Source organism: Phyllobates terribilis, unplaced genomic scaffold, assembly GCF_046119375.1.
Source record: "Phyllobates terribilis strain yellow unplaced genomic scaffold, ASM4611937v1 Scaffold_1__5_contigs__length_1240528914, whole genome shotgun sequence".
Lineage (NCBI taxonomy): Eukaryota > Metazoa > Chordata > Amphibia > Anura > Dendrobatidae > Phyllobates > Phyllobates terribilis.
The window spans coordinates 112,560,466-112,578,340 of NW_027362761.1; the positions used below are offsets into that span (position 1 = coordinate 112,560,466).

The 17,875-nt window shown below is 42.9% G+C and overlaps 1 protein-coding gene across 4 annotated transcripts in view; it reads right to left on the reverse strand.

The window, feature by feature from the left end:
- Positions 1 to 17,875, reverse strand: part of ABCA1 (ATP binding cassette subfamily A member 1) — a 126,626-nt gene that overhangs the window by 63,580 nt on the left and 45,171 nt on the right. For all 4 annotated transcript variants that reach the window (XM_073666540.1, XM_073666531.1, XM_073666521.1 and 1 more), the window contains exons 4-5: positions 13,365 to 13,506; positions 12,005 to 12,117 (exon numbers count right to left, since the gene is read on the reverse strand). In XM_073666540.1, the coding sequence (XP_073522641.1) occupies positions 12,005 to 12,117; positions 13,365 to 13,506 (255 nt within the window). The remainder of the gene's footprint in view (positions 1 to 12,004; positions 12,118 to 13,364; positions 13,507 to 17,875) is intronic.

The following is a 17,875-nucleotide window of genomic DNA, read 5'->3' on the forward strand; positions in this document are numbered from 1 at the left end:
GCAAATAAGTTAGAGCCTTCAAACTGCAAACGAGAGTAGGTTTTATGAATAGAAGCATAAATCTTACAAACCAAAAAGTTATGTTGCTCAGTTGAATTTTATTAAATTTTAAACATAAAAGTGTGGGTCAATTATTATTCAACCCCTATGTTTAATATTTTGTGGAATAACCCTTGTTTGCAATTACAGCTAATAATCGTCTTTTATAAGACCTGATCAGGCCGGCACAGGTCTGTGGAGTTATCTTGGCCCACTCCTCCATGTAGATCTTCTCCAAGTTATCTAGGTTCTTTGGGTGTCTCATGTGGACTTTATTCTTGAGCTCCTTCCACAAGTTTTCAATTGGGTTAAGGTCAGGAGACTGACTAGGCCACTCCAACACCTTGACTTTTTCCCTCTTGAACCAGGCCTTGGTTTTCTTGGCTGTGTGCTTTGGGTCGTTGTCTTGTTGGAAGATGAAATTACGACCCATCTTAAGATCCTTGATGGAGGAGCGGAGGTTCTTGGCCAAAATCTCCAGGTAGGCCGTGCTATCCATCTTCCCATGGATGCGGACCAGATGGCCAGGCCCCTTGGCAGAGAAACAGCCCCACAGCATGATGCTGCCACCACCATGCTTGACTGTAGGGATGGTATTCTTGGGGTCGTATGCAGTGCCATCCAGTCTCCAAACGTCACGTGTGTGGTTGGCACCAAAGATCTCGATCTTGGTCTCATCAGACCATAGAACCTTGAACCAGTCTGTCTCAGAGTCCTCCAAGTAATCATGAGCAAACTGTGGACGAGCCTTGACATGACGCTTTGAAAGTAAAGGTACCTTACGGGCTCGTCTGGAACGGAGACCATTGCGGTGGAGTACGTTACTTATGGTATTGACTGAAACCAATGTCCCCACTGCCATGAGATCTTCCCGGAGCTCCTTCCTTGTTGTCCTTGGGTTAGCCTTGACTCTTCGGACAAGCCTGGCCTCGGCACAGGAGGACACTTTCAAAGGCTGTCCTGGCTGTGGAAGGCTAAGAGTAGTTCCATAAGCCTTCCACTTACAGATGATGCTCCCAACAGTGGAGACAAGTAGGCCCAACTCCTTGGAAAGGGTTTTGTACCCCTTGCCAGCCTTGTGACCCTCCACGATCTTGTCTCTGATGGCCTTGGAATGCTCCTTTGTCTTTCCCATGTTGACCATGTCTGAGTGCTGTTCACAAGTTTGGGGAGGGTCTTAAATAGTCTGAAAAGGCTGGCAAAAGAGATCTTTAATCCACACATGTGAAGCTCATTATTCTTGGTGCCTGAACTACTTCTTAATACTTTAGGGGGACCAAACAGAATTCTTGTGGTTTGAGGGGTTGAATAATAAATGACACTCTGAATTAACTTTTTACGTTTCAAAAAAAAAAAAAAAAATAAATTTGCTGCAGTGCATTTCCCACTTCCAGGCTGATCTACAGTACAAATGTCACAATGCCAAGTTAATTCCGCATGTGTCAACCAGCTAAATCTGCAGGGGGTTGAATACTACTTGTAGGCACTGTATCTGATCGGCCACTTACATTTTTAAAGTATTACAAGAATATTATTTTTTTGCACGATGCGATTACTGTGTGACTACTAGCCACGGCTTATCTAACCTTCTTTACTTTACTAGAATGAAGGTTGTAATGCTTAAAGGGGGGTAATAAAGTAAAGATGAAATAACTGAACACTGGAAGCACATTTATTCCTAATTTGGTATCTCTTCCATTAACAATAGCATAGTTATGGAAGATGGGAGAGAGCATCACTTACTGCTTACATAGACCCTAATGAATATATCCCAAATCCATAGACCATAAGTAGGTAAACACTATCCCTCCAGCCAAAACCACAAATCAAAAACTGGAACGCTAAAATAGGAGACAGCTGGTGCTCAGTTGTGCCACATAGCCCCATATGCTTATATCGAATATTTGTATACTGGCGACTGGTTCTCTGAATGTACAGTAAATGATCTTTAGGAACAGATCATTTGGTAAAAACTGCAATGCATGCTATTAATACAGTATCACTCCCTATGAGAAGTGGAAACCAAAAGCAACCAGATATCCTTACATCTAAATCATACACGTCAAACTCTGGCCCATGGGCCAAATCTGGCCTGCAGGTTGGCTATATTTTGCCCACAACACCAGAACAGCCACCCCTACATGGGGCCCATTATTCTGTATGGAGGGCTACATGGGGCCCATTATTCTGTATGGAGGTCTATGTGAGGCCCATTATTCTGTATGGAGGACTACGTGGGGCCCATTCAGTATGGAGCACTATGTGAGGCCCTTATACTGTATGGAGGACTATGCGAGGCCCATTATACTGTATGGAGCACTATGTGAGGCCCATTATTCTGTATGGAGGACTATGTGGGGCCCATTATACTGTATGGAGCACTATGTGAGGCCCATTATTCTATATGGAGGACTACGTGGGGCCCATTATTCTGTATGGAGCACTATGTGGGGCCCTTATACTGTATGGAGGACTATGTGAGGCCCATTATACTGTATGGAGGACTATGTGGGGCCATTATACTGTATGGAGGACTGTGTGGGGCACATTATTCTGTATGGAGGACTATGTGGGGCACATTATTCTGTATGGAGGACTATGTGGGGCACATTATTCTGTATGGAGGACTATGTGGGGCCATTATACTGTATGGAGAACTATGTGGGGCCATTATACTGTATGGATGACTGTGAGGCCCATTATTCTGTATGGAGGTCTATGTGGGGCACATTATTCTGTATGGAGGACTATGTGGGCCCATTATACTGTATGGAGGACTATGTGGGGCCCATTATTCTGTGTGGAGGACTATGTGAGGCCCATTATACTGTATGGAGGACTATGTGAGGCCCATTATACTGTATGGAGGACTAGGTGGGGCCATTATACTGTATGGAGGACTATGTGGGGCCATTATACTGTATGGATGACTGTGAGGCCCATTATTCTGTATGGAGGTCTATGTGGGGCACATTATTCTGTATGGAGGACTATGTGGGCCCATTATACTGTATGGAGGACTATGTGGGGCCCATTATTCTGTGTGGAGGACTATGTGAGGCCCATTACACTGTATGGAGGACTATGTGAGGCCCATTATACTGTATGGAGGACTAGGTGGGGCCATTATACTGTATGGAGGACTGTGTGGGGCACATTATTCTGTATGGAGGACTATGTGGGGCACATTATTCTGTATGGATGACTGTGAGGCCCATTATTCTGTATGGAGGTCTATGTGGGGCACATTTTTCTGTATGGAGGACTATGTGGGGCCCATTATTCTGTATGGAGGACTATGTGAGGCCATTATTCTGTATGGAGGACTACGTGGGGCCCATTATTCTGTATGGAGCACTATGTGGGATCCATTATTCTGTATGGAGGACTATGTGGGGCCATTATTCTGTATGGAGGACTATGTGAGGCCCATTATACTGTATGGAGGACTATGTGGGGCCATTATACTGTATGGAGGACTGTGTGGGGCACATTATTCTGTATGGAGGACTATGTGGGGCACATTATTCTGTATGGATGACTGTGAGGCCCATTATTCTGTATGGAGGTCTATGTGGGGCACATTTTTCTGTATGGAGGACTATGTGGGGCCCATTATTCTGTCTGGAGGACTATGTGGGGCCCATTATACTGGTTGGCCTGCAACTTTGTCCAAGTTTTTCATTTTGGGTGTGTTTGAGTTTGGCATCCCTGATCTAAATAAATACTAGTAAGCATTTAGATGAATACACAAAGATGCCGAGATTTATCCAGAATATAAATGTGTATTTCTTAAGAATCCCTTCTTGGATGTCACTTGTCATACAATGCTGCTGGGAGCTGAACTCTAGACCTTGTAACCGAAAACCGGTCCGTATTTGCTGTGCCAGCCAGATTCTTCTCCAACTCTTCAGAAAGGTCATCACAGGAAGGCCGTAGGACAGACTAAATAACTGACCTGTCAACCTCGTACATGCAGGACACCTCACTGGAAAAGTAGTAATAACCTAAATACAGCTTTTCACATGACAAAAATAATTATAGTAAGTAAGTCTTCACATTGTACTGAATCTTTAGTGTTGCGTGGCACAGAAATACTAAAATGCATCCAATAGGAACCAACAGCGTAGTTGCCTGAACCGCAAGATCAATCTTAGGGCCCCGTCACACTAAGCGATGCAGCAGCGATCCCGACAACGATACGACCTGTCAGGGATCGTTGCTGCATCGCTAATACATCGCTGGTGAGCTGTCAAACAGGCAGGCTCACCAGCGATCAGGGGAGCAGCGATATCGTGGAAAGAATCGTTCCACGATGTCCTGCTCCCGTTACCAGCCTGCTGCAAGCAGGAGCAGGCTGGTAACTATGGTAAACATCGGGTTACTAAGTGCGCGTGTGCCCCTAGTAACCCGCTGTTTACCATGGATACCACTCTGCTACGGTGCGCGGGAGCCTCCGCGCACCATAGCAGAGTGGTATCCATGGTAAACAGCGGGTTACTAAGTGCGCGCGTGCCCCTAGTAACCCGATGTTTACCATAGTTACCAGCCAGATCGTTGGTCCCGCTGGTCACACACAGCGATGTGTGCTGGCCAGCGGGAGGCCAACGACCAAAAAATGGTCCAGGACACTTTGCAACGATCAGCGACCTCACAGCAGGGGCCTGATCGTTGCAAAGTGTCACACACAGCGACATCGCTGGTGAGTCACCAAAACCGTGACTCAGCAGCGATATCGCTATGTGAGACGGGGGCTTAAGGCCTTTTAACACAAGTGCACTGCTAATCCACATTCATCTAAAAGATTATACTAGAAAACAAGAATGATCTACGCTGATTTCTGAGGTAAATGATATCTTCTCTAAAATCTGTGCTCCAAGAATGATCCATACACCAGTGATATATACTACTTACAAATATGTTCATCCAAACTATTTTGCTCCTATTCAGATTTCAGCAAACTAAGATCAGCTTTTTTTCATATATTTGTAAGTGCTCATATGTAAGAATTCAGATTTTTTATTTTCAATTTCTAAGGGAAGCCTAAAAGGTAAAAGGAGAATCTGTAAAATAAATTCTTATGCTGCACCTATAGCATACATATAATAAAAAAACACATTATTACTTCTAAAGGTAAAGACTTTCTCCTTTTGGTTTAGTGATCTAGCTACCATGAACTGTGACAAATTCACATTCATTCTCATGAAAGAAAAAACGGTAGTCACCCTACTAAGGCTGGTTTCATATTTCCGACATTGAACCACGGACTCAAATTGTGAATGATGGATGGGTTAAAATGCAATGAATCCATTAAAAAATGGATGCCATAGGGATTTTGTCCTCTGTTTTTTTTTAAGTACCCATTGGGTTTTATGGGCAAGACCGATTCGAAACATGGATCAAAGTAGTGTATGCAACGAGGACCACTGGTTTGAGTGTAAAAAAGTTCAGCCAATTAACCTGAAGAAGCACTAAGGGAGATATAATCAAATTGAGGCATTCCTACATTTAGATCAGGGAAAGGTTAACAAAGTAACAGGAAAATTATATATTTGCAGTCTTGAATATACATTTAGGTCCTAAGGCCACCCAGTATGCAAAAAACACCCAAATAATTTCTAAGAAATTTGCATATTTCCTATGATGCAACATCTCCTTACTTAGGCATGAATATAACCACACAACGAATAGTTCAGGGTGTTAGAAATGTGTGCTTTGAAGATAAAACAGGGTGGCCAACCAACGCCTGTACCACTTATGTGTTCCAGATTTTAAAGAGAAGGTAGCGATAAACCACATGTTCACCAAAGGTCAAACTGTGTGGTCTCATAGTGTTATATGTAAACCACTGCCTCTGCACTCTTCATGTGCTATTTTCCCCATTTTTCCTCAGTCTGGCTTACTTTAAGAAAGCATTCATGGTTGAATAAAACATGGCGGTGCATTATGGAAATAAATGAACATTGGACATCTTTATCTATTCCAAAAAAAAGCAAGAAAATTCTGAGTCAAAAGGCAAATGTTGAGCAACATTGTTCAACTCGGCTCCATGGCTGCATGCAAAAACATATTAAGCAATCGTCCAAAACTATGGAAAGTGTAGAATGGAGGAAATGAGACTTCACTATTGTTCACAGTATTTATGCCGACCTAATGAATAAGTCACGAGTCTCATTTCTGCTGCGCGTATAATTTTCCTTATCTTGTCCGTGTCATCGCTTCCAGATTTTCCGCTATGTGCAGAAAAAGAATCCAATTTATCTATTGAAATTATCTACCCATCGAGGATTCTTGAACCCTGTAAAAATTGCTTCATTTGTTAAAAGGTTGGCAATCGAAGCCTTTTATTTATGGAGTTGATAAAACACTCTGGATTTCCATTGAATATTGTAATTGCATCCAATTACTGCCGCAGTGTGTGCACTTTGTAACAACATGTCGGCACCTAAAGAGTTTACCTAAATGAGTCCATGGAGTCGTCCAGATGTCGTTTCCTTCTTGTTACATATACAGCACCACCTTCTAATGCAGATTAACGAATGTACTACTAGAGAACCCTGAAATGTCAAGTTCAAAGTCATGCACTGAAGGAACCTATGGGACCTTGGACTATAAAATGTGGTAGTAAATATGGAGAGGTTCTCTTGCTAAGGAGGCTGTGACTGATGGTCCTTTTTGTAGCCAGTCTCTGTTCTAACAAATTGTTGAAGGTCTCACTTTTTTAACTCAGATCATCCTAATAGGATATTTGTAAATAGGTTCTCAACCAAAAATCATTCTTTAAATTGTAAATCTCCTTTAAACATTTGTGGATATTGAGAAATAGTTAACTCTGGCCTGAAGACGATTGACTTCCTGATGGTCTACTCAAAGCAGAAGAGAAACTGACCTCACTCTGCAGAATTAACATGTGAAAGATTCTAGAATCACCAACTTTTCCCATACATGTTATTTATTAGCTACAGTGAAATATCTCTAATGACAACCTCTTTAGCCTGAGGAAGGGAGCGGTCTTCCCAGATTATCAGATTACAGATTTTCACCTCCACCAAATAAAATGAACCTTCTTTAGCAACCACCCCTTTATCCAGACCAGATATCCTGTGACAGATGTCCAGTTCTTCCATATATTATGGACACTGACCAACTTCATCACTGAGATGACCACTACTCTACAAGACTTTCAATACAGTTTTGGGTGTTCATCTGAAAGAGATTCACTGTATTTATTTCACTAGTTACTACATGGATATTCTGCATTTGATGTAGATCCTTACAGTGTTTTCTATTGTTACTATTACAACTGTTACTATTATGGTTACAATTAATTTGCTATAATTGTTAACATTTTTACAAAGTATTACATAATGTACCTATAGACAAGAATATTGATAAAATAGCTGCACTCACCCCCAATGCTTCAGCACATCACCAGTCCTCCTGGTGGCCTTCTGTTTACCTGCTTCAGTGATTAAGCACTACATACCGCACATGACCACTGCAGCTAATCAGAGGTAGGGCGCAGCAGTCACATGGTGTATACAGGTGACTGCGGCCAAGAAAACAGAAGACGGCAAGAGCACCTTAGATGCACTGCTGGTGCAGCACATGGGTGGGTACACTATTATCACTCTTACTACTCCCAACTATGGCCACATTTTTGCATTAGTCAAAAAACCCCACAATACATGAATATAACATGTCATCCTGTATGGTAGACATATGTTACACAATATTGCACTACCTTTACAGAAACTAAATTCAAACCTACTGTAGGTGTTTCTTAATCCAATGCCATATACAAGAGAGTATTGCTAATTAGAAAAAAATCCCCACAAATACACATAGGAAAAATACCATTGTGGCTTGGGTCTATAAATGTTACAGTAGGCCTTTGCCCTGTACTGATTGTACGCTGCAGGGTATGAATATTACTGTGAACAGTTTATCAATGGCTGATAAAGGAAGACATTCTGCGAGGCTGACCTTTAGTGGATAGCTACTGCTATGTAGCCAGATACCAATGACATCAAGACTCTGCTTTGCAAACATATACCTTCATAAACTACGAGGGAAATTCACATTATCATTAATTCTAAGCTCAATTATATTTAATGTTCAGAAGAAAAGAAAAAGGTTTATTTTTTTAATTAACGCAGTTACTAGTGGTATGAACCCTAAATGAAAAAACACAGCTTAGGGCGATCTAATCAATTCATTTGCATATATGAAAAGTACAGAGATATTTCTAGTGATCTTTTAACACCTATGTCTGTAATTATGACAAGAAATTATCCCCTACATCTTGGTTTCAAAATCATGAAATTCTTTACAGAAAGAGCAGTGAAACTTTAGAAACTCTCTTGCACACAATGTTCTGATGACTGATTTGTTAAACAAGTTCAAGAAGGGCCTTGACTCTTTTCTTGAAATCCAAAATACCAAAAAGGCTTGTGACAAGTTTGCAAGTTATCCCCTATCCATAAAATAGGAAGGAGCCCTTCCTCTATATTCTGTATGGGACTTGCCGTAGATAGCTGAGCACTAGACTTAGCTTTTCTGAAATTCCATACAGAGTGAATGGAGCAGAGGTGAGCAAACTCAACTTCAGATCAATTTAGACAGGGCTCAAAGCCCCGTTCTAGGGAACAGTGGTGCTCCTAGCGGTCCTAATTTACCGAATGGGAAGGGGATAACTTCAAAACTTGGCATAAACCCTTTATATCATGTATACACAATAGAAAACTCATTTAATTTATTCCACCTTGCAATCAAGAAGGATTTTTTTCTTCCTAAAATGAGTCAATTTTGAACTACCACAACGCTGTTTTTTCCCCCATCCTCTAGACCAGGGGTCCTCAAACTACGGCCCGCGGGCCACATGCGGCCCGTGGAGGTCTTTTATCCGGCCCGCCAGGCTATGGGCGGAGGAGAGGGGAGCGGTGTCAGCGCCCGCCCTTCTCCCCCGCTTGCTCAGGGCCCCGGCAGGCGGATACTTGCCTCTCCCCGTGCCTCTGCAGATCCGCTGTCTTCCTGCTCTGCGCTTCCTGTGACGTCTTAGGTCAGAGGGTGCGGTGACGTCTTTACACCGCGCCCTCCCGAGTGCCGTCACAGGCAGCGCAGAGCGGTAAGACGCCGCCGCGACGCTGGAGTCCAGACCAGAGTAGAGCAGCGGCAGCAAGTGAGAAGTGAGGTGAGTATTGGATTTTTTTTTTTTTAATGTATGGAGGCACAGGTCATTATATGGTGGGGTGACATCCTGCAAGGGGTATAATATGGGGGGGTGACATCCTGCATGGGGCATGATATGGGGGGTGACATCCTGCAAGGGGTATAATATGGGGGAGTGACATCCTGCAAGGGGTATAATATGGGGGGGTGACATCCTGCAAGGGGTATAATATGGGGGGGTGACATCCTGCATGGGGCACGATATGGGGGGGGTGACATGCTGCATGGGGCACGATATGGGGGGGTGACATGCTGCATGGGGCATTATATGGGGGGGGTGACATGCTGCATGGGGCATTATATGGGGGGGTGACATGCTGCATGGGGCATTATATGGGGGGTGACATGCTGCATGGGGCATTATATGGGGGGTGACATGCTGCATGGGGCATTATATGGGGGGGTGACATGCTGCATGGGGCATTATATGGGGGGGGGTGACATGCTGCATGGGGCATTATAAAGACAGAGGAGTGATATCCTGCATGGGGCATTATATGGGGGGGTGACATGCTGCATGGGGCATTATATGGGGGGGTGACATGCTGCATGGGGCATTATATGGGGGGGTGACATGCTGCATGGGGCATTATATGGGGGGTGACATGCTGCATGGGGCATTATATGGGGGGTGACATGCTGCATGGGGCATTATATGGGGGGGGTGACATGCTGCATGGGGCATTATATGGGGGGGTGACATGCTGCATGGGGCATTATATGGGGGGGTGACAAGCTGCATGGGGCATTATATGGGGGGGTGACATGCTGCATGGGGCATTATATGGGGGGGTGACATGCTGCATGGGGCATTATATGGGGGGGTGACATGCTGCATGGGGCATTATATGGGGGGGTGACATGCTGCATGGGGCATTATAAAGACAGGGGAGTGATATCCTGCATGGGGCATTATATGGGGGGGTGACATGCTGCATGGGGCATTATATGTGGGGGGGTGAGATGCTGCATGGGGCATTATAAAGACAGGGGAGTGATATCCTGCATGGGGCATTATGTGGGGGGTGACATCCTGCATGGGACATTATATGGGGAGGTGACATCCTGCATGGGGCATTATATGGGGGGTGACATCCTGCATGGGGCATTATATGGGGGGTGACATCCTGCATGGGGCATTATATGGGGGGGGGAGGGACATCCTGCATGAGGCATTATATGGGGGGAAAGGGACATTCTGCATGGGGCATTATATGGGGGGGGTGACATGCTGCATGGGGCATTATATGGGGGGTGGCATCCAGCATGGGGCATTATAAGGGGGGAACAGCCTGCATGGGGCATTATAAGGGGTGGAACAGCCTGCATATGGCATTATAAGGGGGAAACAGCCTGCCTATTGGGAACATTTACCTGCCCATTGAGGACCTATGCTGCCTATTGGGTACATTTACCTGCCTATTGGGGATATTTACCTGCCAATTGGGGACATTTACCTGCCTATTGGGGACATTTACCTGCCTATTGGGGACCTATGCTGCCTATTGGGTACATTTACCTGCCTATTGGGGATATTTACCTGCCAATTGGGGACATTTACCTGCCTATTGGGGATATTTATCTGCCTATTGAGGACCGATGCTGCCTATTGGGGACATTTACCTGCCTATTGAGGACCTATGCTGCCTATTGGGTACAGTTACCTACCTATTGAAATACCGGTTGATTTAACTTTACTTGTTCTTCATTTTAAATATTGTATTTGTTCCTGTATTGTTTTTTTACTACAAAATAAGATATGTGCAGTGTGCATAGTAATTTGTTCATAGTTTTTTTTAAAAACTATATTCCGGCCCTCCAATGGTCTGAGGGACCGTGAACTGGCCCCCTGTTTAAAAAGTTTGAGGACCCCTGCTCTAGACCAACAATTACCTACATTAACAACATCAGCTATTTTACTATGTTAAAAAAAAGTAACTTAAATAGAAACTGGGCAGCTCACCAATAGATCAAAACAGTGAATAAGAAGCACCAAATACACTGGCAATAAAGATTCTGATATCCACAAAAAAAAGCCATTATAAAAGGAGGCTATTAATCTATTATGTGACCATATTACAAAAAGAGACCAAACAGAAGCATTATGGTGGCAAAAATTAAAAAGTAAAAGACCACTTTGCGCAATAAAATGTACATTCATTCACATATAACTTCTTCTATTGTTTAGGAAAACTCCTCTTCTGCCTATCTATATATTCAGTTACTAATACTTGAGTTCCTCAGGATCTATTGTATGCAATTTAAGTCTAAAAAAGTTGCTTTATCTAAACTACTACTACTACTACTACTACTACTACTACTACTACTACTACTACAAGTCTTACGATCAGTTTACCACGACCAACCAAGGTCATGATATGACTGCTGATCAGTAAGCTTTTACCAATTATCAGCCATTTGAATGCCTGTTTACCCAGACAGGCCAAAGTAAACAATGTGCACTGAGTGATCTCTACCAGATCCCTCAGTGAGTATAGGCCGCCATGGGTCTTGGCAGTGCGAGTCCTGTTTACACAGGACGATACACCCTCAAGAATGATGAACTTTTATGCTGCCTGTTTACATGGCAAGATAATCGTGAAACAATTTTTAACAACGCTCATTCACGATTATCTTGCAATGTAAATGCCCCTTTAGAGTCTTGATGTCAGTGTAGGTAAGTGTAGGTATATAAGGATTCTCATAATTGTACTGAATTCAAATGATAACTTACCTGTTCCCCGAAATCTATGCAAACTTGCAAGGAACTTGTGCAGGTCCTTCCCACTTGTGTCTTTTTGACTATATAGCAGCAACTTTCTTGCATCAGAAAACAACCGAGAAACTCTAAAATTATGCAAAAAACAATAATTTGATTTAACACAAAAAATCTTGAACATTTCACTATGAGGCATCTACACTTAAAGGTATTATTCATTTTAAACTACCATTACTTGGTGTAGGAGCTGACAATCAGCATTCTTCTCACAATACCAGAGAAGCTGTTCAGCTGAATGCATGAGACAGTAAAGAACTTTTAAACTCTGGTTCTGAGAGCAGTATGGTAGGAGCCTCCAGCATCCACTACTTTAACATCAATACAAGCTTTTGATAAAAGTGTCTTTATCGCAAATGCTTCAAAAAAAGGCAAATGATGAAAAAAATTTTCCATAATCTCACTCCTTACTTAATAAATATGACATACTGTTCTGGAATGGCTAGAGTTCTGGAATGGCTAGAGTTCTGGCTAGAGTTATTGAATGGCTAGAGTTCTGGAATGTCATAGAGTTATGGCTAGAGTTATGGAATGGCTAGAGTTATGGCTAGAGTTCTGTAACTGCTAGAAATGGCTCTGGGATGGCTAGAGTTCTGGAATAGATAGAGTTCTGGAATGTCATACAGTTATGGCTAGAGTTATGGAATGGCTAGAGTTGGAATGGCTCTGAAATGGCTCAAGTTCTGGAATGGCTAGAAATGGCTCTGGAAAGGCTAGAGTTCAGGAATGGCTAGAAATGGCTATCGTTCTGGAATGCTTAGAAATGGCTCTGCAATGGCTAGAAATGGCTCTAGAATGACTAGAGTTCTGGAACGGCTAGAGTTCTGGAATGTGACTTCTTGAAATGTAATAAAACTTTTGCACAATCTGAAGCTGTGCAAAAATTTTGCAACTTTTGATGCTTTTACACCAGTCCCACCCAGATCCACCAGCTTTTTGAAAAGTTGGTGGAGCTCTGGTGGAGAGGGCTGTTTCCAAGCATGACTGGCAAATTAATCATAAAGTTGCCATAATTTAAAGGTGGCATATTTTATGGCAGAAATTTACACAAACCGCTGAATTATATATATTTCTGGCAATGGAGTATGGGAGTTGAAGGATGCGCCAAATTCACTGAGAAGCACACGTCTTTTAATGACTTGGCAAATCTTCCTCTGGCGCTACCTTCATTAAGATGGGAGAACAAAGCGCTATCGGAGCCACTGTTTCTAGACAGTTTGAGATATCCTCAGTAAGTACTCGAACGCCACATTTTGTGGCACAGACTTGTAATAATAATAATAGTAATTAGAACAGTATTGCAAGAAAATTCACTTACATGGACCTATTGAAATTTCCAACGATTCCTGGCGACTCTCCAGGTGTTGGGTATCGAAAGCATGGGTTATTAGCGTTGCAAATAATCCCCTGTACCCATGGCAAAGTTCCGGCAGATGGCATTGCTTTGTTTGGAAAATGGCCTGGTGAAAAAAACAATAAAAAAAACCATAAAGATAAATATAACAAATAATACTGTGGATATATACTGTGTGGTTGGCAAAATAAATAACCCCTCTGGAGAGCAGCTGCAGAGGGGAAAACGACAAGTTAAAGCTCTTAATGGTAATACAGCTGGAGGGGTCTGTGCCTCATTACCATGAAGTCCGATGAAGGAAGAAAATGTTTGCATATAAAGAAGGTCATTTTTTTTAAAAAAAAAGATACAAAAAATAGCAAATATTATGAGACCGCGATTAAAATTTTTTAAGTAAATGACCCTCCTGAATTCTTTGTAGATGGCAGCTTGTTAGAAGCAGCCTGTGAAATGACATTTATACTGCAGATTGTTGGAAGTAAACTACATACAGCGAGTAATAGGTAAGTAATGATAAGTAACCATGACACAATGCAAGCATTTAAATACAATTTCCAAGAACAATTCCTTATTGCTCCAGACGTGCAGCATGAAATTCTCTGTGTAATGTCACCAGTGATCACCTAAAAACCCATCACATTCTGTTTGCATACTTGCACCTACTGTAGCTACTGTCAATTTTTTTAGATTAAGGCATTTGCCTATTTTACAAGCGTTCCCCAGGTGAACAGATATTTTCCAGTCTTCTTTAAAAGTTAACAATGCAAAGGATATTTATAAAAGACAAAAAGGCAGCATATTTTAAAGTTGAGCAAAAATATTTGCAGCACCCAGGTCGAGCGGCCACATCGGCAGTTCTTAGCTGCCAGACCAGAACCTCCTACTACCTGCCAACATTCATGGCACCTCTTCTGATAGGTAGACCAGGTACGACAATATCATTGCATCATGACATATGCATGACATTGTGCCATCTTACTAATCAAATAAGCGCCAGGGACACAGGCAGATGATGGGAGATTTGTAGGGCTCTGACCTGGCATCCACCAACATGGTCAATGGATCAGGGTACTCTGACTCTTCTTGATGATCTTTTACTCTTGGAAACCATCCGGTGCTCAAGCACTGCCATTCTGACAAGTCTACGCCTCACGGGAATGATGACATCATGACCATCAGTCACCTGACCTCTGAAAGTACTGATTGGCTATAGGTCAGGTGACTGGTGGTCAGGCCTTCACCTCTGTGCAGGTTCAGCTTGTTATGACATCATCTCTTCCATTCGGAGCAGCAATAAAAGGAGCGAAGGACAGATTCAAGACATAAGTATGCCCTAAGCATCCTCTGCCACTGTTGACTTTTAAAGAACAATGAAAAATAATTATATTTTTTGTATGTTCTTATTTACACTAAGTATCTAATAAAATATGTTAGTTTTATATCTACAGTGCTATCTCTCTCTCTCTCTCTCTCTCTCTCTCTCTCTCTCTCTCTCTATATATATACACTGCTCAAAAAAATAAAGGGAACACTCAAATAACACATCCTAGATCTGAATGAATGAAATATTCTCATTGAATACTTTGTTCTGTACAAAGTTGAATGTGCTGAGAACGAAATCACACAAAAATCATCAATGGAAATCAAATTTATTAACCAATGGAGGCCTGGATTTGGAGTCACCCCCAAAATTAAAGTGAAAACACACTACAGGCTGATCCAACTTTGATGTAATGTCCTTAAAACAAGTCAAAATGAGGCTCAGTATTGTGTGTGGCCTCCACATGCCTGTATGACCTCCCTACAGCGCCTGGGCATGCTCCTGATGAGGTTGCGGATGGTCTCCTGTGGGATCTCCTCCCAGACCTGGACTAAAGCATCCGCCAACTCCTGGACAGTCTGTGGTGCAACGTGACGTTGGTGGATGGAGCGAGACATGATGTCCCAGATGTGCTCAATCGGATTCAGGTCTGGGGAACAGGCGGGCCAGTCCATAGCTTCAATGCCTTCATCCTGCAGGAACTGCTGACACACTCCAGCCACGAGGTCTGGCATTGTCCTGCATTAGGAGGAACCCAGGGCCAACCGCACCAGCATATGGTCTCACAAGGGGTCTGAGGATCTCATCTCGGTACCTAATCGTAGTCAGGTTACCTCTGGCGACCACATGGAGGGTTGTGCGGCCCTCCAAAGAAATGCCACAGAACACCAGGATTGGCAAAGTCGCCACTGGCGCCCTGTGCTCTTCACAGATGAAAGCAGGTTCACACTGAGCACATGTGACAGACGTAACAGTCTGGAGATGCCGTGGAGAGCGATCTGCTGCCTGCAACATCCTTCAGCATGACCGGTTTGGCAGTGGGTCAGTAAAGGTGTGGGGTGGCATTTCTTTGGAGGGCCGCACAGCTCTCCAAGCTATGGACTGCCCCACCCGATCCCCAGACCGGAATCCGATTGAGCACATCTGGGACATCATGTCTTGCTCCATCCACCAACGTCACGTTGCACCACAGACTGTCCAGGAGTTGGCGGATGCTTTAGTCCAGGTCTGGGAGGAGATCCCACAGGAGACCATCCGCAACCTCATCAGGAGCATGCCCAGGCGTTGTAGGGAGATCATACAGGCACGTGGAGGCCACACACAATACGGAGCCTCATTTTGACTTGTTTTAAGGACATTACATCAAAGTTGGATCAGCCTGTAGTGTGCTTTCCTCTTTAATTTTGGGGGTGACTCCAAATCCAGGACTCCATTCGTTACTAAAATTGATTTCCATTGAAGATTTTTGTGTGATTTTGTTGTCAGCACATTCAACTTTGTACAGAACAAAGTATTCAATGAGAATATTTCATTCATTCAGATCTAGGATGTGTTATTTGAGTGTTCCCTTTATTTTTTTGAGCAGTGTATAAACAAGTGCTTCTCACAAAATTAGAATATCAAAAAGTTAATTTATTTCAGTTCTTCAATACAAAAAGTGAAACTCATATTATATAGAGTCATTACAAACAGGGTGATCTATTTCAAGTGTTTATTTCTGTTAATGTTGATGATTATGGCTTACAGCCAATGAAAACACAAAAGTCATTATCTCAGTAAATTAGAATACTTTATAACAACAGCTTGAAAAATGTTTTTAAAATCCGAAATGTTGGCCTACTGATATGTATGTTCAGTAAATGCACTCAATACTTGGTCGGGGCTCCTTTTGCATCAATTACTGCATCAATACGGCGTGGCATGGAGGCGATCAGCCTGTGGCACTGCTGAGGTGTTATGGAAGGCCAGGTTTCTTTGATAGCAGCCTTTAGCTCGTCTGCATTGTTGGGTCTGGTGCCTCTCATCTTCATCTTGAAAATACCCCATAGATTCTCTATGGGGTTAAGGTCAGGTGAGTTTGCTGGCCAATCAAGCATAGTGATACTGTTGTTTTTAAACCAGGTACTTTTGGCAGTGTGGACAGGTGCCAAGTCCTGCTGGAGAATGAAATTTCCATCTCCAAAAAGCTTGTCGGCAGAGGGAAGCATGAAGTGCTCTAAAATTTCCTGGCAGATGGCTGCGCTGACTTTGGCCTTGATAAAACACAATGGACCTACACCAGCAGATGACATGGCTCCCCAAACCATCATTGATTGTGGAAACTTCACACTAAACCTCAAGCAGCTTGGATTGTGTGCCTCTCCACTCTTACTCCAGACTCTGGGACCTTGAATTCCAAATGAAATGCAAAATTTACTTTCCTCTAAAAACAACACCTTGGACCACTGAGCAACAGTCCAGGTCTTTTTCTCCTTGGCCCAGGTAAGACGCTTCGGGCGTTGTCTATTGGTCATGAGTGGCTTGACACAAAGAATGCGACACTTGTAGCCCATGTCCTGGATACGTCTGTGTGTGGTGGCTCTTGAACTCCAGCAGCAGTCCACTCCTTGTGATCTCCCCCAAATTTTTGAATGGCCTTTTCTTAATAATCCTTTCAAGGCTGCGGTTATCCCGGTTGCTTGTGCACCTTTTTCTACCACACTTTTTCCTTCCACTCAACTTTCCATTAATATGCTTGGATATAGCACTCTGTGAACAGCCAGCTTCTTTAGCAGTGACCTTTTGTGGCTTACCCTCCTTGTGGAGTATGTCAATGACTGCCTTCTGGACATCTGTCAAGTCAGCAGTCTTCCCCATGATTGTGGAGCCTACTGAAACAGACTAAGGGACCTTTTTAAACGCTTTAGAAGCCTTTGCAGGTGTTTTTTATAAAGTATTCTAATTTACTGAGATAATGACTTTTGTGTTTTCATTGGCTGTAAGCCATAATCACCAACATTAAGAGAAATAAACACTTGAAATAGATCACTCTGTTTGTAATGACTCTATATAATATGAGTTTCACTTTTTGAATTGAAGAACTGAAATAAATTAACTTTTTGATGATATTCTAATTTTGTGAGAAGCATCTGTATATGAAACAAAACATACACCA